This window comes from Drosophila subpulchrella, unplaced genomic scaffold (assembly GCF_014743375.2).
Source record: "Drosophila subpulchrella strain 33 F10 #4 breed RU33 unplaced genomic scaffold, RU_Dsub_v1.1 Primary Assembly Seq354, whole genome shotgun sequence".
Lineage (NCBI taxonomy): Eukaryota > Metazoa > Arthropoda > Insecta > Diptera > Drosophilidae > Drosophila > Drosophila subpulchrella.
Genome location: NW_023665577.1, coordinates 5695823 through 5718437, shown reverse-complemented (window position 1 = coordinate 5718437; position 22615 = coordinate 5695823). Strand labels below are relative to the sequence as shown.

The following is a 22615-nucleotide window of genomic DNA, read 5'->3' as shown; positions in this document are numbered from 1 at the left end:
TTTTAGTCCAAATATGACTTGATTTAAGAATTATTCATACTTGATTTAAGACCGAAAGGTTCTTAAATCTAGTATTTTCGGTCTTGAAAATTCGTGCTCAAAAGTAGTATTTTGTTCTCGCGTTCTGTATTTTCCATGCTTGGCGAAGTTTTGACACCGAAAATACTAGGTTCAAGCACGAAATACTTGATTTTTTTTCTGAGTGTAGAAAAGAAAACCTATTATTTTGTTTTATATGGATTATAATATTTGTTAATATATTTTCCAAGGATATCTTAATTGTATTTTAGAAATATATATCCCTAACTAACTAAGAACAATCTAGTTTTTCCCAGTGATCGACAGGAAATGCAGGTTACTATGATAAGATCTTTTGGATTTCCTTTATATTAATTAGCGCAAGTGTAGTTGGGCAGCCCAGATCCACAGAGGAAGTCCCCTCGAGCGTATCAATTTGTTATTGAAAAGGTCTTTTATCCCTTCTTAAAGATCTCTCCAGAGTAGAAAGCACTTGCTAGTGCCTTGACAATGAACCGTGTGCCCAATCCGCAACTTAACTGCCACCAAGAATTCCAAATACCCACATCGAATCAGAGACGACTAACTGTAGACTAATGATAGCCACATATTACCCGGGTTGTGCAACGTCATCCGAGGGCTATTTAGACCACCGACATAATCCCCTCTCAGTGTGGTTCACCTGTCTATCTGGGCTATCTCGAATCAGCCATCTACATCTCAATCGGAAGGTAATGCCATCACATAGAGAGCCTCGATTGTTGTTTGTTTTTCTTTTTGGGCCGAACCAAGCTGGAGCGCTCTTGGCAGTTGGCCTTTGGAGTATCTGTGTTAATTTCCGCTCAACTGTTAGTTTTATGACTTCTTCGAGATGTTCGAGACGTTCCCACAGGGCCCAGAGACAACTGTTGCTGCGTCACATGGAAAACAAATGGAGAAAAACAAAACGAAACCCAAAGAAATGAAAGCCACGGGTCAGTTTTGAATTATTTATACAGAAGACAGCTTTGAATTGAACATTTCGGAGTGAACTTCTGCTGCGAAAATGCTAATTCAAAGGCTGTGTCAAAAGAAAGCTAATTAGATGATGCCCAGGTCAGTGGGCGAATTTCGAAGACCGGTGAGTCTAGACTCTAGACCAAAGTCAAGGGTTTGTCTTTTAAATGCCGGCAAGTGATGCGGCTCCCTCGAAAAAATCAGTCGAGCGTGACAGGTAAAACTGAACAGGTGAATGGCGGAGGAAGCGAATGCAAATTCGCCGGCTGTAATTGTGTGAATAAAAGTCAACAGTTGTGGCCAACGCCGCGACACGCAACCAAAATTTGCCCTTCCGCATTTTCGCGATTGTTTTGCCAAAGGAAAATGAATTCATTTCATAGGACACCCCCAAGAAATTAACATAGTTTTCCTAGACCAAAAAGAGGGGAACTGTGCTAATGTTACAAAGTTGCTTCCTGTTTTGGCCCTGCTTCCAGATTTTTGCTCAGTTCATTAACTTTGGCAGAAACAAAAGTGTGGAGAGTGTGGAGGCCATAAGAAAAATTTCACTTTTTCCCGCACAATTTGAAGTTCAACGAGCACTCCACAGACAACATACCAAGAAACCAGTTGAATAATAAGCCATGTCTTTTTCTCGGCGAAATTGCAATTACCGCCTCATAACCCGCAGGTCTAAAGCGCTCATTGAAGTCCCCTTCCTTTGGGGCATTTAATTAAAATACTTTCACTGCCTGTTTACTGAAAATGCCAAAACGACTGTCAGTCATAAATTTATGCCAGTTTGTCGTTCATAATTGTGAGAAATCTTAGGCGACAGTTGGCGAAAGGGGTCGGTGAAAATCACGACAGGATAGGATAAAATTGTGACAGGTCGAAAAGGAGCTGAGAAATAGCGGTTGAAATGGAAAATCCACTAGGTTGTGGAGAAACTTATTGCTGGGAATTAATCAGGGCTAATTGGATAGCTTAACTTGAGATCATGCATAACGCAGCATAGAAATTGAAGATCATATCATTACAAAGACATCAAATAATAACTAAAGAAAGTTTGATATCTTATATGATTAATATTGTAGGAAACTATGTACTATTTGTAATCCTACATTGTTATACAAGTTCATATCACAATAAAACATTAATTTATAATACATGTTTAGAAAATAATGCGATTACTAAATTTCAAAATCGCTAATTTCTCCCTTTTCTTTTTATATAATATTTTTTAATTTTCCCTTAAAGATGCAATAATATTTTTTAATAAAACAGGAAATAATAAATTAATCAAAGATAACTTTCGTTTTCCCCCACTTAAGCTCACCAACAATGAAATTAGTTACCATTTCAATTGAAACTACATATATAGCTATTATGACCATTACGACCCCTTTATGAAGACCGGGCCAAGAAGCCCTGCCACATAATTAAACTTAAAGACTGTGCTGTTATGGCCTCAGTGCTCTCAATGAGCCACAGTCCCCAATAAACCAAATACTAATAAAAAAACTACTCAAAAAAGCAGTATAACCAAAAGGTTGGAAAAAAGCTTTACAAAAAAATAACGAAAATTGTCGAATCGCTTTTCGCAAGCAAACGTGCTGTCATTAAATTTAATAAGCACTTTTTCAGGCCAAGCTTGGATTTTTTTTTCAAGCCCCAGACCTCAGACCCCCGCTCTTCACCCGGAACAAAGAACAGCCGGCCAGCAAAGCTTTTAAAAACGAAATGGTCTAGCAAAAAGAGATGGGTAAATAAAAAAATAAAAGAAATAAAAACTACAAATAACGTTGCTTGACGGTTTTTTGTCGAATTTTTTTCCGCCTGCCTTTTCTTTCCATAGAATTTTCTTTGGTGGCGGAGCGGAGTAAATGAACTCTGGGGCGCCATGGGCACTGTCTAACGGCTCATCTGGCTCCCCAGATCCCTCGATTTTCAGACCCCAGTAGCACACTTTTGCTCATTTGTTTGCCGGCCTTATGAGTGAGTTATGAAACACTCGTACGCATAACGCTTTACACTTCACACTTTACTGGGTCTACGAGTGGGTTTAGAAAAGCATAGAAAAGGGCCTAAATGGTCGGACAAATTAAAAGTTTCTCACTTCCTGGGTGATCTTTCATTGGGTCCGACAAATTACTAACCGAATGCAAAGGAAAACCCGCTAATGAAGCAAGAAATTGAGCAATTATGTAGTGTAGATCCAATTTTAAAGTCAGCCGTGTGGTGATATAAAGAAAATGCCCTTTTAAATGCGGCACGTTAACCTAAGTGCCAGTGCACTAACAAAAAAATTAACAAAAACATAATTCAAATTTAATTAAATATAATATATTGATCTTTTAGAACTCACCGTAAGATTCAGCTTAATTCTGAAAAGAAAAAAAAACAGAATTAAAAAAATGAAAATATATTAGGGACGATATATTATTATTGGTAGTATGGTATGATATGGGGACCGAAATGTGTGACAGCTTGAAACAAGGGTGAATAAAAAATATAAAAATTGTGCCACAAATAAATCTCGTCCAAGCACTTTTAAGACACACTTTTTGCCAAGTGTTTGAACGAGAAAATGGCTTTGACGGAAACGCTCATTACGGAACCCACCGCAAGGATGGCGGTTTTTGTCTGGCATCGGTGCACCAGATCCCCGAGCGTTTGAGTCTGCGCCTCCATTTCAATGCAGCGCACAAAGGTAAGTCCGCACTGGGCCGAGGGTATTATGAAATAATAATAATAATAAAAATATGAGGAATATGTACATAAAATAATATCGCGTTGCAGTTGAAAAGTGTGCAGAAGTTTTTCGCATTCAGTGCACACGAGTGAACAGCAACGTGGCCGAATCCCGATGGCAACCCACCCACTTCCATGGGGAAAAGCAGGGAAAACCAGGAAAAAGGGGGCATCTTTTGGCTGGACAGGGAAATGTGGATGGGTTTCGGGTAGCGATGAGTGCACGACTGCAACTCCAACTTTAGCTGCAACTGCCAACTCAATTATAAAACGAGGAACAACGCACAAAACACATTAAAACTGCAAGTGGAAAGCGTGTTTTCCTTTTTTATATTTTTGCAGTTTCGTTCTTGTTTATTTTTCATTCCTTCCACTTTTCGCTTTTCTGCAATTTATTGAGTTCTCTCTTTAGCATTGTTTTCCTCCCTCTATGCGGAACGATATAATGGCCAGTTTTCCCGAGCAGAGCAATTCCTCCTCATATTTCTGCATGCAATTGGAAATTGTGTGCCGGGGGCAACAAAAATGGGAGTGCATAACTCAGAGCGCCAATAAAGCACTAAAATCCAGTTGGTCACTCACTTAAGTTGGATTTATGAGAAGTGCAGAGAGAGGTGGTGTTTTTGCACTGCTTTGCAAGTTTATGCTGCCACACACTTTTATAAAAAATTTTAAATAAAGTCTTACGTTTAATTACAAAGAAGTATTACCTAAAAACATCGCTTAAGGAATTATTGTTATATATTACTTTAGGATAAATTATTGATTTTATTTTGAAGGCAAAGATTGCAAGTTTTATTACTATAAACTGAGATCATAAAACTTTTTTCTGGCTGCCTCTCATCCTTACAGCATTACATGCCTGCTAGAGAAACTATTAATATACTTTACGATCAACTTGAAAGACAATTCATCAGCAGGTTGCCCAGTCATTAGATCCAGGAAGTCATCAACGAGAAGAACGAACCGCAGCAACTCGGTGGCGATGCAGCATTATAGGGCGATGGAAAAAACGAAGGAAAAAGCCATTTCAATTGATCGACGCCGTCAGCTGTTTGATGGACGCAACATGAGCCAACAATTTGAGGCACGCAGCCAGGAGAGCAGGTGCTCCGTTTAGGAAACAGGGGCCAAACCCAAAAAAAAACCTAGAAGGGAGAAATTGTCAGATAGCCAAAGGGAATATTGAGGAGTGGAACATGCTGGTATTGCCGGAAATGCAATTGTCGCATGCAACCACCACGCCCACCAAAAAAAATGAAAAGCAAGTAAGGGAATACCGACGTGCAGATGAACTTCAGACACCCTCATTTAAATGGCACCCCTCCCCGCTCTCCAATCAAATGCCATGGCAACGAACCTGGGGCAGTGTCTGCATTTACGTGTGGGCGTCTTAATGAAAATTGAAAATCAATTCCACAAAGTGAGCCGAAATCGGTTGAAAGGCCGCCGAAGCAATGTCACTCTATCACTTTACCAATGCTCGTGCTCGCGACACTTTCCTACACAGAAAAAATAAAAGGATCTGAAAAAGAAAGGCGTATCTAAAGCGCAAAATTAGGGATAATTCTGTCTCTATAGTGTGGAATATGTGAATACCCTTTTTTAATATCCTGTGCCTAGAGAACTTGTGTGATAATAAAATATTATATCCTACATCTTATACACTAAGAAAATATTTGTTACAAAAAAACATTTACTTATATCGAGTAATTTACCAAATTTTTAATAGGCCTTTACCATTGAATCACATAAGGAAATGTTCTATATTTTAAAATCATTGATCATATGTGTTCCTAAGTGGGTAACATTTTAACCTTTTCATACCTCTTTTCATCTCAAATAAAATTGTATGCCATCTCCATAGATGAACTAATTTAAACACAAATTTATTGTTCAACAAATAAACAATAAATAAATTAAGCATATGAATATCAACAAGAATGTTGCCAGACTGATGACAATACAATTACCATTTATAATTCAAACCTTTATTTATTAAGCAATAAAAGAGCTTTAAACCTTGTTGATCTTAAATTTATGCAAGCCTAGCCTGACATTAATTTGTGTTATGAAAATGACTAAATTAATTATCTGATGAAATGTGCTTAGCTCTCAATTTCGAGATTTCTTATCTAAATAGTAGTGGGCGTTTTTCCCCCGAGTGTAGGGAATGAAAATTCGAGTTTTACTTGGAGGTGCGCTGTGGCACGTGTGAGTTTCCCGGCTCTCGCTGTCATATCGCTTTCCCTGCGGGATCTGGAGGAACGTCTCCGACATGTGGCACTTAAATGGGCAGAGTCGGATGGATGCGGAGATATAAGTAGAAGTTGAAGTAGAGGCAGCAAGAGCTGGAGGAACCGGCCGAGCAGCAGCTGTCGGTCTTATGTGTTCTGGCCAAACATGTTTCATATGAACCCTACTCCTCCGCCCCCTTTGGCATGTGCTGGATAATTTAGCAAATTTCGAATCCGACTTGGTTCTTGGTTAGTAGAAGAACTCCACATGTTGTTGCAGGTAGGTAAATATTATTACAAAAATAATAATGCATACAAAAAAAGCGAAGGAATTTTTTGAGAAAACTCGCAGCACGGAAAACTTGAAAAACCGGCAGTGCCGAAAGACCAAGCGCAATGTTCCCCAGCTGGCAACAAGACATTAACGATTCACACATTTGCGGCAACATAATTTCAGTTAGCGATACTCAGATAGTCAGCTAAAGTTGCGGATTTCCAAATGCCAGCCAAATGCAATTTTGCAAAAAAAAAAAAAAAAAAGGGGAAAGAGAAGAAAAACCTCAAAGCTGCGGAAAAGTCGATGGGGCAGCCGCCACATGTCGTGGTCGAAGTTGCAGGCCAGCAAGAAACTCTGGGCCAACATTTGTGCGCAATTACGAAAGGCCAAAACCAACGGCAACAATGTGGCGGCCATCATAATTTCCATTCAGCCAGTTCGGAAAAAAGGAAAAATAAAAAGGAGGAAAAGAGTGGCACCAGTAGCATTAGCGACGGCCAAGTAATTGCTGAAAATGGAGGGAAATGAAAGGAAAGAGGGACTTTCCTTGGACCCATTCCAGGCCAAGAGCAAAGAGCTTGTAATGGCAACTTTCGAGTCGCTTTCAAGAGGATTTCCATGGAGATAGTTTCCTTACGTAGGCATTCAAAGGGCTACAATTGTAAAGATAGTGGAACTAGACATTCCTTTATCAGACAAAGGGAATTGATCTTTTAGTTTCTTTGCGCATTTTACGTATAGGTTGTTAAAGCTAACAGTCTTGATTGTAACTATTTGCTGTAAAATCTTTTTATATCATTTCAATAATTGATTATGTCCAAATAGACACATTCCAATTAACTACAAAATATTCAATTATTAAAGTACGGTATGTTATATTTATAGTACTCAGATTTTAAATGAGACCATTTAAAACTCAGAATGATATCATATTAAAGTCTTCAGTTCCGCACCTTCAAAAAGTAGGTACATATAATTTGTAATACAGAACCCACAAGAAGTTTATGGGATAGAATTCTTAAGGAGCAGTAGAGTAAAAGTACCTCTTACGTTTTCAGTATGTTTCTGATTATAATCGTTTTACTTTGATGAATAAGTTCTTGTATTTTCTGATTCTTTTAACCACTTTTACATAATCCCCGATCAGTTAGAAAACAGAGTAGTCGTTGGAAGATCTTTCTCGGCTGGCTGCCGTTGAGCGTAGTTCAGCAGCCGTAGAAGTAAACCAGAAAGTGACTCGAAACAATAGAACAAAATTCCAGTAAGTATAGTTCTTCCCCCCTGGAGATACATATATCCTACTAGTGGCGATCGCAATACCATCCCCAGTCCAGTGACATGTCAGAACTGCAAGCATCGCTACTGCTCAATCGCCAGCTCTCCGAGCTGCAGCGCAATCCCGTCGAGGGCTTCTCCGCCGGCCTGGTCAGCGACTCGGATATCTTTAAATGGGAGGTGGTGATCATCGGTCCGCCCGACACCCTCTACGAGGGCGGATGCTTCAGGGCGCACCTGGTCTTCCCCAAGGAGTACCCGCTGCGACCGCCGCGCATGAAGTTCATCACCGAGATCTGGCATCCGAATATCGACAAGGCCGGCGACGTGTGCATCTCGATCCTCCACGAGCCGGGTGACGACAAGTGGGGCTACGAGAAGGCCGAGGAGCGCTGGCTACCGGTCCACACCGTGGAGACGATCCTCCTCTCGGTGATCTCCATGCTCACCGATCCCAATGACGAATCGGCCGCCAATGTGGACGCGGCCAAGGAGTATCGTGAGAATTATGCGGAGTTCAAGCGAAAGGTCACCCGGTGCGTCCGCCGGAGTCAAGAGGAGGTGGAGTAAAGCCCTCCGGAAGATCACAATCCTGGGCAATGAATATGATCCGTAGCGATCCGCATGCTAATCACGTGAATAAAGAGAGCATCTAGTAGAAGTCTTCCCCCCTTTTTTGATGTGGCGAAAGTGCCGGCATACAAACACATCTCCTAATTGGAGGAGCCAATTAGGGCGTTGCAATCTCTTTGAGCTTGCGCCAATTCAGTGACACCTGTCGGCATTAATTACACTTAATCGGCTGGGGAGCTACGGGTATTATCTCTCGGCATCGGCCGATCTTAAGCCAGTGTGCTTAATAGGCTTAGACCTCTTCTAGTTGCACACTGACACAGTTATGGCCGTTCTTTGGTTTGGTCTCTGGTGGTCAGAGGAAAGTCGAGGCAGCTGGCCACTTGGCCGCTTTTTATGGTCTTCACATGGGGACACCGATTTACACATGCACGGAGAAAAATAGATTTTTTATGACTGATAAGACCGATCACTAGAACTAGATTGTAGTTGGTTTTATGTGACTTTGTTTTGGTTACCATGAAATAACAGGCATTTTCCAGAATATTCTTTAGTTCCAATTTAATTTCAAATTACACACAACTCGTTTTTTTTTTAAATTTCACTTTTACTAAAATATATAATATTAATACCAATTACAAGGCCTGATATCAATAACACCTTAATAAAGTCTATTACCCTATAATAACTTTTGCATGGTCCTAATTAGTAAATGTGCTTTGAATGATACTGATTAAAATCGTTATCAGCATTATAAATCCCCAAATATTTTATTTATTTAATAATTTAAAGCTATTATATAATACTAAAATTAATATTTGTAAAATAAGGGGAGCTAAAGTGATTATTGATTGTTTAGAAAGATTTTTAATAATTTTTTTCCCATCAGATATTCTTCGGCTCCCACAGATATTAAAAGGAGATAGAAAAGATAAACTCTCTTGATATTTTTGTGACACCCAAACACTTAAAATCGGCTTAATGAAATAAAAAAATTCTAAGAGGTTTAAAGAAATTATATAGTTTTAAATACAAAAGTATTCAAAATGTAACTGTTTTGGATGAATAAAGAAACGTTTTTGATCGCAGATAAAGGTCTATGTGTTATGCAAATGAAAAACTGTTTTGGGTGTGTTGTTTTTCTCTGTGCAGCAGCAACAAATTGCTTATGTTGCTGTTGGTGTTGCTGGTGGCTAGTGTGACAACAGCAGCAGCAACAACAGCCAATGGCTCTGTGCTCCGACTTGTTTTCGGTGTGGTGTTCGGAGTAGAGCTCCTGGGCAACGACGAGCGACTCTGGAGTTTAGCTGCCAGCATTTTTGTGGTTAGCTGAACTTGTTTTTGTTGTTGTAATTGTTGTTTATTAGCAACAAGTTTTGCATTTTGATTTTTTCTCTTTTGCCCATGCCAGTGGCCCCACAGCAATTCGCCGCATGTCGCATTGTTTGGCCGTGAGTCAATTCCGGAGCGGGATACTTACTCGCCATGGGTGTGACTCTTAAAAAATAAAACAAAAAACAGAATACAACCCCATTCCAGCGACTGTCTGGCTAAAACATTCAAATGATCCCCGTGTGATTCAGCAAATACCTCAAAACAAACCCCAAAACGGAATAAGCAGAAATCGGTGAGCGATTTGGAAACTGGGTAAATAAGGCCATGCACCTTCAATCGGCAAAAATACAAAATCTTGGCGGCAATAAGCCACAGCATCATGATCAACATCAACACGACGATCGGCAAATGGTAAAAAACGAAAACGAAACGAAAGAAAACAAAGCGAGCGAAGAAAAGAAAAGAAAACGTCTTGAAGAAACCAGCTCTCCAGAGATCACAGCGAAGATGCTGCTCGACCTGGAGATGGAGATTCTTCTCGTCGAGAGTTAAAAACTCACTCAGCCAGTAGAAATTGAATTGATGTTGGCCCCGCCAGCAGACATGGGCTGGGATATATGAAAACCGGATTTGAGCCTGGGCCCCAAAGCGCAGGGTACCTATATTTATAAATAGCCATAGCTTTCCGATATACCATATAGCAGCAGCGGCAGCAGTGAAATCTTCTAGCGGCTAATGGGAAAACCAGAGGGTCAATCCCGAGACAGGTAGCCCGAATTTATTGAGGGTGGAAAAACGCAGCTGGACAAGTGTGAGTATGTTTCTCTGCCTTTTTTCCCGGGAAGAGACCGCGATTAGCCACGATTTGTACCTACCCTGTAGTTTTTTCGGTTGCAAAATCCAATGGGTCCCGCTCGAACTGTGTGGCCTAGTGGTATTGGTGCCTCGTTGCATACGTGTTAAGTAAATTCCAATATGTGGTCTGGACTGCCTCACGTATCTTGCAGATACTTGGGCTCAGAGGAGATACTGGTTTTTGGGATTTCGTAAAGTTGTGGCAGCGGAGTTGTAGTCGATGATGATGATGATGCGCTGATGAGTAATCCCGGCAAAAGGGTAAACACTGGCACTTTTCACGCAGAATGTAACCCTCTGATTTTATTCTCGCACGGGGTAGTACAACCTTTACACGCTGGATGGTTTTGTCAGCCATAAAACATTGCCGCCAGACGAATCACAAAAACATTATACAGGTATATGTATATATATATATCTCGGAAAAAACTACCTGACGCGAAGCGTGCGCCATAAAACTAAAGACAAACACTGAAATGCTGCTGCTGCTGTTGTTGTTGTTTCTACAACGCGGTCCGCTTACGTTCCGCTCGCGTTCTTCGATCTCTTTCACTCGCACTCGGACACGTCCACCTGCGTCGCCGTCTCAAAGTAAACTAAATCCAACTACGTTGAAAACAAGTTTTCGAAACGCTGCTCATGTTGCTGAGGCGACCCACACAAATGCAATGTTTGCTGCTGATGTTGCTGGTGCGCATACGGCAGCAACAAGCGACATGTTGCTAGTGCGGCACGGCAGCAACATGCAACATTTTGCCGGCACTGCGCGGGCGTTTGTTGTTGCCGGCTTTTTGGCTGTTCTTGCTGGTCGTTGGCACTGCCCACACCCTCTATTTTGTTGCAGGGTAGTTCGCCTGCTCTCTACAAAGCATCTGCTGCAGGGGTATACTGAGTTCGGTGTCCGGGGCGGGGGAGGATTATTAAATTTACGTATAAACAAGGACTAAAATCGATTCCCTCAAAGTTTGTTTTATTCATTAGTTCTGACGGCATTGCTTTAACAGTTTCTAGACTTTTATGTATCCTCACACAAAGCTATTAAATACAGTGATTGATGTAGTAAAAACTTCCACAGCTAACTATTAACGTCTAGGAACTGGTAAAATGGTATATCGATAAAGCAACAAAGATAGTATTTATGTAACAAACCCCGAATTCTAGTGTTCCTTTGTTTAACTTATTGGTATCTTTATAGGACTAGATCAAAATGATTTCATATCGAAAAAAAAAGTTTAAAAATATATATGATCTATTAATTTCTGGAAACTAAATCATTTTTAAGAAGCTTTAAGTATAAAATATTATTTTTAAATAGCAAGAAATACTTAAAGATTTTCACATTTTCAAAACTGCTAAGTAAACATGTTTGAACGATTTTATGTACTTACTTATATATGTACATTATATATAATATTCCAAACTTATTTAAAATTTCATTTTATATAAAGCTTAACAAAATACATACTCATTCGATAAATTAAATGTTTTTTTAGTAATCTTTAGATTCTAGATACATTTTACAGTATCACAGCAGTCGATGTCAGCTCTTAAGATTTCAAAGTTGTTATTTTCCAAGCAGTGCTACATCCGTTTCGTATTTACACTGAACGAACACAATGAATGCGCTTATTTGTCCCTCTTCTCCGCCCCTCGAGATGAAGCCGCCTGCCTGGCGCTAAATATTTGATGAAGCTGCAAAAGGCAGACAGAGAGAGGAAAAGATACGGTTACCAGATACGGACTTCCAGATACAGATACAGGCCCAGATAGAGATGGCTTGATGCATAGACAAGCTGTCTGCCAGCCACTACGTCAGTTGTAGCTTTCCCGCTTTTCATTTGCCAAATGCAAAATGGATGTTCATCTCGGACATGTTTGCTCTCGACTGTCAACTGCTCGACGAAGTGGGAGTTTTGGGTCGCAGGGAGGCAGGTCAGAGGTTATGATGGTTTTGTACCCCTTGTCATTTACCTCATTTGCACTTGAGAATTTATTTCGGCCTGCGGTGGGCTACGAATCCGTTTTCTTTTATTTACACTGACCTTTCCCTAGGGCACTTGAAAAAATGTGTCGGATTTGTAGAGATATTATTTTGTACAGCTTAGAAAAATGTAATACCCCTTAAAAAATTATTTTTTCTCAAGATAGTTTTTTTAAAATATTCTTTTAAACAAAACAATTATTTTAAATTTTTATTTATTAAGCGTCATAATAACAAAACTTTTTTATAATATTGAGAATGGAAGGTATATTGAGACTCTACATAAATGTATTTGTATTTTAATAAGTGTATTTGTCTATAAAGCCCTTGTATATATTTCTTCTGGGGTATCTATCTTAATAGTTCGTTTTCGATGAATATAGAGTTCTGATTAAATAAAAGATATAATCAGGAAATGATAAACATACAATGATTACCATAAATATCACAAATGATTCAAAATCACTGATAAATATATAACCCAAAGTATAGAGTTTTCCTGCATACTTTCAGGCATATTTCTGGATTATTAGAAAATATTTGAAAATCGTACATTCCGAACTTTCTTAATTAATTTTTTCCAGTACATGCAGTTCTTGCTGTTGACTTTGCCAACGTTTATCTTATCTGAGGAGATGTCGTCGCCGGATGATGATAGTAGAGACATCGCCTTTGCATTTGTCTTCACCTCTTTACCTGCACGGCCTCCTCCCCCGAGAAACCTCCATTATCCATGGCATATGTATGAATTGCTGGTGTGGCTGTTGGGCACATGTCTTGGCATTTCCATTTCCATTTGCATTTTCAACAATTGTCAATTGTGGAGGACGCACTGCAGCACTGCGCCGGCAAGGGACATTTGCATATGTAAGAGTGTGACGAGAGTACGTAACATTTGTCTGCACAACGACAAGCTCACTTTGATGCCATCAAAGCCGCCCCCTGACTACCAGGAAAAGCAACATCAACATCAACAACAACTACCAGAAACTTGGCAAAGTTTGTGTACATCCATTTCGTCTGGCTTTTGTTTGCCCCCGACGGTTGTGTGTGCGTGTGTACAATTTGCATAAAACTCTAAACGAATTTATTTAAAAAGCAACTTTATTTCTCTGCCAGAGACCTGGTCATCCTCATCCGCTTTAAGTTTCACACCCGAACCGGAGAACTCATCTCCCTGACAGTCATTACGCATTTTACGACCAGCCTGTCCTTTGAGCAGCAGGTGCAGCTTGCATATTCATGGGGTCAGCCCAAACCTAGGTCCGAAACCCAGTTGGAAACCGAGGGCAGAGCTCAACACCTCTGCATTCCTCTGGGCAAAAGTTTTCCCCCAGACGAAGTGGGTGGTAAGGACCTCGTCCGTCGCCCGGCAAATGAACTTTAATTAAATGGTAATAGTTAAAGTTGCTTTGAGCGCAGTTTTTAGTCAGAGGTTCGGAGTAAATGCGGATGGTGGGTAAACAGGATGTGGTGCATGCACCAGGCAGCCGGAAGAGGAAGTGCCAGAGGTGTGATCTCCAGCCAGGCACCACTTGACAAAGTGTAACGGCCAAAGTCTGCTCCTAAACTAAATGCTCACAATGCAATGCAGGCTAATCCCGAGGTTGTTTATACCTCAGAGGTGTTTACTGTAGTTCGGTAATGGCTCTTCTGTAATTCAGCACCTTGTCAAACTCCATATCCATTTGGGTAATTTTGGTAAACTCGTCTTTTAAAATAACTCAATAGATTGGTCTTTAATATCAAAAGAAATTCACTATTGCTATGATTTATTTCAATAAGCCGTAATCAGCAATGGGGGAAAGGGCTTCTCATAACATGTAATGCCTTATAAAATATATTGACTTTATAATATGATTTTTTTGGGTCCTAAAGTCTGTTTAATAAAGTTACATCTTTATAGCCTTAGTAGAAAATTGAAATGTGTTTACTAAAATTAGGAAATTCATAGTATCATATAACCAAGGGATACCAAAAACTTATAGAAATTTAATAAGAAATCAAAGAGGAATTTTAAACACTTTGCTTTTAATGTCAGTTAAGTTTACATATCAATCTACTTACTGTTTCTTCACACATTTTTTGAACACTTTTGTACTAAGCCGCACCTAAATACTCCTGAGTTACCAAGTCCTCTCAAATTTCTCAGTGAATTGAGTTCGTGAATCAAAGGGCCAATCCCAAAATATCCAACTGTGAGCCATGGGAAAGAGATCGCAGAGGAGAAGCGTACTGATGGTCTGCGTGGGTGCGTAACCTCCTTATAATATATCCCTGAAATTTTCGTAATTAATATGCAAATGGACTGCACACACAGGCAACCTTTGCCGCTCCCCAATTGCCGAGGCTGTGATGCGTGACGTAGTCGAGAGGGCGGGCCTGCAGGGGGAGTGGCACGTGGAGAGTGCCGGCATCGAAGGATGGCACTGCGGCTGCAGGCCGGATGAGCGGGCTCTGAATGTCCTGGCCAGAAACAACATCGACTATTATAGCCATGCCAGAGTTCTGGCCCCCGCGGATTTCCTAAAGTTCGACTATATCTTCGGCATGGATCGGAGTAACTTGGCCGCCCTGAAGCGAATGGCTCCGGATTATGCCACAGCCAAGGTGCTTCTTCTGGGGGATTTTGGACTAAAGCCGGATGATCGCATCATTGAAGATCCCTATTATGTAAGCCTTTAAAAATGGAAAAACTGGGTTTTCTTGAGCGATAAGTTTTAAAATATGGATTTTTCAAAGTAAGGCCTAGGATTTTTTGCTTAAGATTAAGAACGCACTTTAAAAGTAGTACTTGTATATTTAAATATTATAAAAAACTAGATAAATACAAGAGACATAGCAAAAAAAAGTTTGCTTTACAATATTACATTTACGTCGCCGACTTCCAGAACATTCTTTAAATGTGTGTTCCTTTAAAAATATTTATTTTTAGTTATAGGAATAGTTTTGTAAAAATTGAATGCTTTTGGAAAAATGTTTAATATAGATAATTAATTAAGTAATAGCTCAACGACAATTAAATTTGACAGTAGTTCTTCAAGTATGGATGATATTTATTTTTAAAAAAAGAAATAATTGTTATTTTTACTATAGCATATAAAAATAAAACTTTTTTCTACGTTAGGATATTGGCGAAGCTTCATTCGAGAAAATATACCAGCAATGCAAAATTGCGTGCCAGAATTTCCTGAAACAGGCGCGCAAGAATCAGATAATGTAAAGCAGCCCCGGCGACCGCTTGAGGGTTAAGCCTTCCGTCCAGCAACAGCTGGTTGCCCGCGTTGCCAACTACCGGCGACTACCAGGGCTGCAAAATTCGGAACCCTCGCTCACCAGCCGGAAAAATCAACACACAAAATTGTTTGTAAGCCCGTGTAAATTGTCTTAAGATGGTGAAGAAAGTGCTTATGATTTGTTTGGGTAATAAATGACAGGTCCTTTAAATGGTACATTAAGTTATGGAGTTTAACCTTTGACCTTGTAGGCAACATCTGCCGATCACCCATTGCGGAGGTGGTGATGGTGGACACACTAGAGAAAGCCAAGGTCAAGGACGTGGAGGTCGATAGTGCGGCCATTGGAGGCTGGCACGTGGGCAACCGGGCGGATCCGAGGGCCATCAGCACTCTGGAAAAGCACGGCCTCAAGTGCACCCACATCGTTCGCCAGATCCGAAAGCAGGACTTTTCGGACTTTGACTACATCTTCGGCATGGACGAGGAAAACATGAGCGACCTGAGGCGCCAGGCACCCAAGGGCTCAAAGGCCGAGCTCCTGATGCTCGGCGATTTTGGGCTGGACAAAAAGAACCGCATCATAGAGGATCCATACTATGTAAGATAACTTTGAAAAATTAGTCTACCATCATGCCATCATGATTTCTTCGTTTATCTTTAATGTTCATGGACATCTTCAATGCTTTGATAGTAGAGAGGGATCCGACCGTAATGTTAATGAGGTCTATAAATGTTTTTACTAGAGACCTTACAAATGAATACATACATAAGAGATAGACATATTTTAGATATTAAAAGGGATTAAGGGTTTTTATTACAGAGTAATAGGTTTTTGATTTATACTTCAAGGTATCTCTGGGAAAAATACAACAAGCCATACAAAGATAAAAGATTGTAATAGGTTTTAAATGAATAATTCAAGGTATCTCTGGAAAAAATACAACAAGCGATGTAAAGATAAAAAGATAACCCATAGGGCGATTTTTCAACCTAGAGATATTGTATGAAAAAATTTAAAATTCCGAAGTAACGGATTTTTAAGAATTCTTACCTATTTATAAATAACATATATAGACTAAAAGGAAAATTAGGTATTATATTGGTTTTAAAACTAAGCAAAAAACGTTATATTTCTATATTTGACCCTATGACCTATATTTTTATATTTAAGGAGCGTGGAGCAGAGGGCTTTGAGACTGCCTACCAGCAGTGTGTTGTGGCCTGTGCCGCCTTCATGAAGGAACGCCTCCAAAAGTAAATGATTTGTAAACGTTTTGTGATATAGGTAAACTAATAAAGCTGAATGAAAAAGTGAACCGGTTTATATATTATAAAATGAATCAGCTGCATTAGTTATCGGAACTTGCAGTTCCCAGCATTTCTGTAAGCATGAAGGTTCTGTTCGTATGCATTGGTAAGTGTCAACAATTAAAAACAACCTACTTATTAAAAGTTTTACCTCTCTTTAAGGAAACACCTGCCGCTCTCCAATGGCCGAGGCCATACTGAAGCATTTAGTACTCAAAAGTAATCTTCAGGATTGGTATGTGGACAGCGCTGGCCTGAGAGATTGGAATGTGGGCGAGGAGCCCCAAGCCCGTGGCCAACAATTGCTGAAACAACATGGTCTTAAAACGAACCACTTGGGTCGCATGGTACCCACAAATTACTTTAAAAGCCCTCATCTTGTTATATTAAGGTCATTATTTTTAGATAGTTGCCCAAGACTTTTACGACTTTGATTACATATTCGCCATGGACAACAGCAACCTGATTGAGCTTCAGCAAATGGCAAATGCACTTCATCCCAGTCCAAAGTGCAAGATTGAACTGTTGGGTAGCTATATTGGACGCAAGGAGGATGAGATCATCCAGGATCCATATTTTGTAATTTAAATGACGTGGATTTTGTAACTCATTGCAATAATTATCTTTGCTTCCACAGAGTCAAGGCATGGGAGGTTTTAATACTGCATATCTGCAAATTCGGGAAAGCTGCGAGCGTTTTGTGGAAAATTATTTATCAGATGGAAAATAAGATATGAAGAAATCCTCGGGAAAGAAATTAAAAAAAAAAATTTTAATTTAGATATATAACTTTTATATAAATCCTTTCATTGTAAGCGTTCTCGACGCAGCCTATTTAAAACAGCATTACTTAAGTTGTTTAATCTTAGAAAACGTTGCCTATCACGATTGTCATATCGAGGGCCATATTCTGAGCACCTGGATGATTACGCAGGTCCCAGACCAGGTGAAGCACTTGATCCGAAATGGGGCATACCTCGATGGGTATCTGGCGCGACTTGAAGGTATTTAGTAGGATCGGATGCTTGAAAAGAGCGAAAAAGCGATGGAGTTACCAAACCAATCTGAAAGGAACACATGATCAGGATATAACTTAGTTTTTTTATGAAAACCACTTACTGGTCTCTCCGGCGTGCAGAAAAAGGCGAGATGTTGGCGGCAAATGCATCATAAGCATAAATTGGTTTTCCCTTGTCCTCCTGATCCACCAAATCGAATCCTATCACAAAATTGGGCAGGGCATGGCTAATAAAATCTGTAAGTGTTGACTCTCTTCAAATATTCTACCTTACTTACTGCAACTTTTTGAACTCATCGACGATTGCCAAAAACTCAACAGTTGTATAACCCCGATAAGCATCCATAATGACTTTAAAACCCAAGAAATCAGGATGCAGATTCACGAACTTCTCATTTATATCGTACAACTCTCGCACATAACGCTCTTTGGAAAAAGTACGTCCACTGTCGTCATAAAGATAACAGAAAATTGAATATATTATAAAAAGAAGAGAAAACGCTGTAGTCAAGTGCCTCGACTATAATATACCCGTTACTCAGCAAACCAATTTGGACCAATGGTCTGATTTAAACCATTTTTGGCCGATAGATATTGACAAATTAGCCATATGGAACTATCTATCTAAATAAACCCTTACTAAACATTTGGATATCAGCGCGAATCTCCGCGTACATACTCATTATCGTCGTAAAGTTCCTCGAGCATCTGCCAGTGACATAATCAAACATGCCCTGAAACCGTTCCGAAGCCCGGTTACTTGAAGGGTACTCAACTGTAAGGTTAAAACATTAGATATAATGAGTATAGTCCCAAAAGAGCATCCCTGACATACGCTCTGGAAGTGGAGTATATAATTTGATCAGGCCTTCGAGATTCTTATCGTAAACCTGTGGATCCTGGGCGTCGCGCCGCTCATCGGAAACTCGGACGTACTGCGTACTGCACCTGTGCTTCTTTGGTGTCCTTCGGAAAGTCAGGACACTTCGGCCTTCGGCTGTGGTGCAACGCAGCAATCCGGGCATGTACGTCAAGTTGGCCACCACCCACTGGGAACTCACGTAGGCGGTATTGTGCGCATGGAGCACTCCGATCGATCAGCGGCTTGGCCTTAAAGAAATGCAGACCAGCTGCATTCTGCTCCGGATTTTTAAGCCCTTGGGCCAACTCTTTGAGCTTGTACTCCATAAATATCTCATCTGCCTTGACCTCTTGAGTGTTCAGATGTGTGTGTCCTCCAATCATGAGCTCATCATCCGCTTTGAGAAAAGCCTGGCGATCTCTTTCGTATCCTAAAGATATAATTGGATACATTAAAAATTCCCTCAATTATATCATCAGATGATCAACTTTAAAATCTATACGTTTTATGTTCGGTAAATTGGTTGCACATTTAACAATTTAAAACGTGAAATAAAATTTTATGCAACCGCTCGCCCAAAAAGACTGAGTAGTGCGGATATCATCGCCGAAAACGGGTGTTCAAAATCTTACTGCCACATTGATAACTACCACGTTATGATCACGTTTGCCTTAATTTATTTTAATGACTGCTTAGTGAAGCAACTTTAACATTGCAATTTATACAAATTTACAAATGAACAAAGCGCAAATCTCAGTATTGGACCATTGACACGACACAAACAGTAAAGTAGATAAATTTAATAATAGAAAATAAAACCTAGAACTGGAAAATGATAACCCCTACCTTGGTTCTGGGAAAATTATGTGCTATTACCTCACCTATGTATGTATTTTTATATCCCAATAGCTGTTACCTGTGGATAATAAGAAAGCTTAGTCCTAGAAACCTAGAATTTTAAGTGTTCCTGATCCAGATTAAAAATGGTTAATTTTGTTATCACTCAAAAACACTTTAATTTGGTTGTTTGTGCTTATTAGTAAGTTTTCTTAGAATACGCTGCCTTGGAGTACTTTATCTATGAACCGCGACCAACTGAGCTCCAGGATTTTGAAGGCACGGGTCTTTTCCTCCTCCATCAGCGTGGAGTACCTCACCGAGTTCCACACCAGAGTCTTTAGAATCCTTAACCCGGCATTGTTTGGCGCCAGACTCATGATGGCATAGTAGAAGTCGTAGCTCAGGCCCTTCGCATTCCAGAATCCAGGATCATCGTTGCAAATCACCACGGGCACATCGAGGGCTAGATACTGAGCACCTGGATGATTACGCAGATCCCAGACCAGGTGAAGCACTTGATTTGAAATAGGGCTGACCTCCACGGCGATCTGTCGAGATTTGACGGCATTTAGAAGGATCGGATGCTTGGCCAGAGCATAACCATGACCAATGCGAGTGGTGTTGAGCAACAGGGCATCCAGCAGATTGATGTCGGTGGAGGCACCAAACCAATCTAGAAGAAATATATAAGCAATAGAAAACCTCTGAAAGGAGTATTACTTACTGGTCTCTCCTCCGTGCAGAAAAAGTCGAGATGTTGGCGGCAATTCCCTCAGGGCAGGCAGCAGAGAATAAAGTGGTTTTCCCTTGTCTTCCTGACCCACCAAATCGAATCCAACCACAAAGTGGGGCAAGTCTTGGCTGTATAAAGTCTGTAAATGTTGATATTCTTTATATGGTAATTTTTACTCACTGCAGCTGCTTAAATTCCTCGACGGATTCCTTGAGCTGATCCATTTCATAGCCCCGATAAACAGCCATAATGACTTTAAAGCCCAAAAAGTCGGGATGCAGCTTTACGAACTTGTCATTTATATTGTACAACTCGCGAATCGTACGCTCTCGGGGAAAAGTGCGTCCACTGGCGTCATAAAGCTAATGAAAGGAAAGTTACAAGTAAATTATAGAAAAAATCTGAATAAATGGTACCCTTTTTTAAGAAATTCCCATATTTGTACGAGGGTAATTGTCATTTCATAAACTATAAGCAGGAAACGGTAAAAAAAAAATAAAATGAAGCTATATAAAACTGTATCGTGAAATATGGATCGACTATACCAAATGCGGCTATGGCCATATTTAATATTTTTCCATTAAATCATTTTATATATATAGTCATATGAAAATACCAAAAAAAAAAACGTTACTAACCGTTTTGCAACTAGTGCGAATCTCCGCGTACATCACGTTATCGTTGTAAAGTTCCTCGAGCATCTGCCAGTGATATGCTCGAAAGGCTGGCAAGTAAGTTATGGCATCGCCGAGCACGTCGAACATGTCCTGAAAACGATCCCAAACCTGGGTAATTGTAGGGTACTCCACTGTAACATAAAGACATTGGATATCATGATATATTATCACTAATCTTTTTTTCACCACTTACGCTCTGGAACTGGAGTATATAAGTTAATCAGGCGTTCGAAATTCTTGTCGTAGACCCTGGGATCCAGGGAGTTCCGCCGCTCGTCGGAAACTCGAACGTACTGCGATTGACACTTGTGCTCCTTTGGTGTCCTTCGGAATGTCAGGACACTTCGTCCTTTGGCTGTGGTGCAACGCAGTAATCCAGGCATATACGACAAATCGTCCACCACCCACTTGGAACTCACGGAGGCGGTGTTATGCAGATGGAGCACAGATCCCTTTGGCATCTTCTGAAGGAACCGGAAGACAGCACTCCGATCGATCAGCGGCTTGGCCTTAAAGAAATGCAGAGCTGCTGCATTCTGCTCCGCATTTCTGAATCCTTGGGACAACTCTCCGAGCTTGTATTCCATGAATATGTCGTCCACCTTGGCCTCCTGGGTGTTCAGATATGTATGTCCACCCGTCATGAGTTCCTCCTCCGCTGTGAGAACAGCCTGACGAGCTTGTTCGTAGCCTAAGAATATTACAAAATTTATCATTTTCAATCTTTAGTTAATCCATCTCCCAAAATATTATTGGCTGGTTTGTGAAGGGATCAAGTTTTAAGTTTTAAAACACAAAAGATCGATTAATAAATTAATATTACACCATTTAAAGATTCTAAAACTGAATGTTTAATTCGATATATCATACTTAGGGCGGTTTGCGCCTGGATCTGAACGTGTGAAATAAGTAGCACTAGCAAAAACAGCCATATTCTCATCATGTTGAAGTCCTTCTACTGCTTGTCTAATAAATTTGTTAGTCCTGTTTAGCTGCTAATGAGTTTACTATCCAAATATTGACTCGACTCCGCGTCACGTTGACTTATTATTATTGACTCGGGGATTTTGGGTGGGGAATCGTTTTCTCTTTTTGCGACCGCTCGCCCGAAGTGTCCGGATAGAACTGTGGATACCACCGCCGAAAGCGGGTGTTCAAACTATGGCTGTGCGAACCAAGAAAAGCAAAAACAAACTATAATTTTGATAAAATCATTTCGCGAAGCTTGCTCATTAAAAGATTATGCCAGAGGTGGAGCCGGGGCCAGCACCCTCCGCGACTCTTAACGGTTGACAACGCTCCCGGGCTCGGAATTGCCGAAACAATTTCATTCTAGTAGCTGGATTGTTTGGGTATCTTTTTTATATATCTGTCTGATTAAATGCCTCCCGCGCATATTAAGTGATTTAAAATGACGAAGGCGCGCGCGCTGGCCGCTCGCTGACTTTTAACTATTTGAATTTTTCTATTTTGGCAAATTTTCACTGACGTTGACGGACGCGGTTGTTGGTTTCTAACAGCATACGACGACGGAATTACAAGTTCCTAGAGCCCCCCAGCCCTATAAAGTGGTCTGGATGCTCATGACAATTACGGTAATTACAGATGTGTCAATTATCCTCGCTTACACACCAAAAAGTTTGTTGACAAATGCC

General features: G+C 40.3%; 6 protein-coding genes and 1 pseudogene across 7 annotated transcripts in view; 4 read left to right on the top strand and 3 right to left on the bottom strand.

Moving 5' to 3' along the window:
- LOC119560542 overlaps positions 1 to 10880 on the bottom strand; it is a 55958-nt gene extending 45078 nt beyond the window's left edge. Inside the window, exons 1-2 of the mRNA XM_037874039.1 lie at positions 10323 to 10880; positions 3365 to 3383 (exon numbers count right to left, since the gene is read on the bottom strand). The gene's annotated coding sequence lies outside the window, so the exon portion shown is untranslated. The remainder of the gene's footprint in view (positions 1 to 3364; positions 3384 to 10322) is intronic.
- Positions 7414 to 8200, top strand: LOC119560546 (ubiquitin-conjugating enzyme E2 G1). Its single transcript, XM_037874051.1, has 2 exons — positions 7414 to 7525; positions 7594 to 8200. The coding sequence occupies exon 2, from the start codon at positions 7603 to 7605 to the stop codon at positions 8107 to 8109; it is 507 nt and encodes a 168-aa protein (XP_037729979.1). The 5' UTR covers positions 7414 to 7525; positions 7594 to 7602; the 3' UTR covers positions 8110 to 8200.
- A 3441-nt stretch (positions 10881 to 14321) lies between the features above and the next one.
- On the top strand, positions 14322 to 15546 carry LOC119560677 (low molecular weight phosphotyrosine protein phosphatase 2). Its single transcript, XM_037874249.1, has 3 exons — positions 14322 to 14534; positions 14604 to 14956; positions 15411 to 15546. The coding sequence occupies exons 1-3, from the start codon at positions 14489 to 14491 to the stop codon at positions 15504 to 15506; spliced, it is 495 nt and encodes a 164-aa protein (XP_037730177.1). The 5' UTR covers positions 14322 to 14488; the 3' UTR covers positions 15507 to 15546.
- LOC119560679 (low molecular weight phosphotyrosine protein phosphatase 1) lies at positions 15525 to 16838 on the top strand. The gene is made up of 3 exons (XM_037874253.1): positions 15525 to 15706; positions 15771 to 16120; positions 16694 to 16838. Exons 1-3 carry the CDS (start codon positions 15676 to 15678, stop codon positions 16778 to 16780), a joined length of 468 nt encoding a protein of 155 aa, XP_037730181.1. The 5' UTR covers positions 15525 to 15675; the 3' UTR covers positions 16781 to 16838.
- On the top strand, positions 16786 to 17698 carry LOC119560678 (low molecular weight phosphotyrosine protein phosphatase 1). 2 transcript variants are annotated; one of them, XM_037874251.1, is made up of 4 exons: positions 16786 to 16936; positions 16993 to 17177; positions 17236 to 17409; positions 17468 to 17698. In XM_037874251.1, exons 1-4 carry the CDS (start codon positions 16912 to 16914, stop codon positions 17558 to 17560), a joined length of 477 nt encoding a protein of 158 aa, XP_037730179.1. In that variant the 5' UTR covers positions 16786 to 16911; the 3' UTR covers positions 17561 to 17698. The 2 variants fall into 2 exon arrangements, with proteins under 2 accessions (XP_037730179.1, XP_037730180.1); XM_037874252.1 differs by lacking the exon at positions 17468 to 17698 and having other exon boundaries at positions 17240 to 17379.
- A 424-nt stretch (positions 17699 to 18122) lies between these two features.
- Positions 18123 to 19162, bottom strand: LOC119560261 (annotated as a pseudogene).
- A 551-nt stretch (positions 19163 to 19713) lies between these two features.
- LOC119560676 (adenosine deaminase 2) lies at positions 19714 to 22427 on the bottom strand. Its single transcript, XM_037874248.1, has 6 exons — positions 21831 to 22427; positions 21154 to 21651; positions 20922 to 21091; positions 20464 to 20645; positions 20275 to 20411; positions 19714 to 20223 (listed from the first exon to the last, which is right to left on the bottom strand). The coding sequence occupies exons 1-6, from the start codon at positions 21901 to 21903 to the stop codon at positions 19760 to 19762; spliced, it is 1524 nt and encodes a 507-aa protein (XP_037730176.1). The 5' UTR covers positions 21904 to 22427; the 3' UTR covers positions 19714 to 19759.
- Positions 22428 to 22615: the final 188 nt, after the last annotated feature.

Bases quoted from the DNA above. Each gene is read 5' to 3' on its own strand.
- LOC119560546 (XM_037874051.1), top strand. From the start codon at position 7,603: ATGTCAGAACTGCAAGCATCGCTACTGCTCAATCGCCAGCTCTCCGAG.
- LOC119560677 (XM_037874249.1), top strand. From the start codon at position 14,489: ATGGGAAAGAGATCGCAGAGGAGAAGCGTACTGATGGTCTGCGTGG. The intron at 14,535-14,603 runs GTGCGTAACCTC...CTGCACACACAG, and splicing joins CGTACTGATGGTCTGCGTGG to GCAACCTTTGCCGCTCCCCA. The intron at 14,957-15,410 runs GTAAGCCTTTAA...TTTCTACGTTAG, and splicing joins TCATTGAAGATCCCTATTAT to GATATTGGCGAAGCTTCATT.
- LOC119560679 (XM_037874253.1), top strand. From the start codon at position 15,676: ATGGTGAAGAAAGTGCTTATGATTTGTTTGG. The intron at 15,707-15,770 runs GTAATAAATGAC...TTGACCTTGTAG, and splicing joins AGTGCTTATGATTTGTTTGG to GCAACATCTGCCGATCACCC. The intron at 16,121-16,693 runs GTAAGATAACTT...TTTATATTTAAG, and splicing joins TCATAGAGGATCCATACTAT to GAGCGTGGAGCAGAGGGCTT.
- LOC119560678 (XM_037874251.1), top strand. From the start codon at position 16,912: ATGAAGGTTCTGTTCGTATGCATTG. The intron at 16,937-16,992 runs GTAAGTGTCAAC...CCTCTCTTTAAG, and splicing joins GGTTCTGTTCGTATGCATTG to GAAACACCTGCCGCTCTCCA. The intron at 17,178-17,235 runs GTACCCACAAAT...CATTATTTTTAG, and splicing joins CGAACCACTTGGGTCGCATG to ATAGTTGCCCAAGACTTTTA.
- LOC119560676 (XM_037874248.1), bottom strand. From the start codon at position 21,903: ATGATGAGAATATGGCTGTTTTTGCTAGTGCTACTTATTTCACACGTT. The intron at 21,092-21,153 runs GTAAGTGGTGAA...TTTATGTTACAG, and splicing joins ATATACTCCAGTTCCAGAGC to TGGAGTACCCTACAATTACC. The intron at 20,412-20,463 runs GTGAGTAAAAAT...GACTTTATACAG, and splicing joins GAGGAATTTAAGCAGCTGCA to CCAAGACTTGCCCCACTTTG.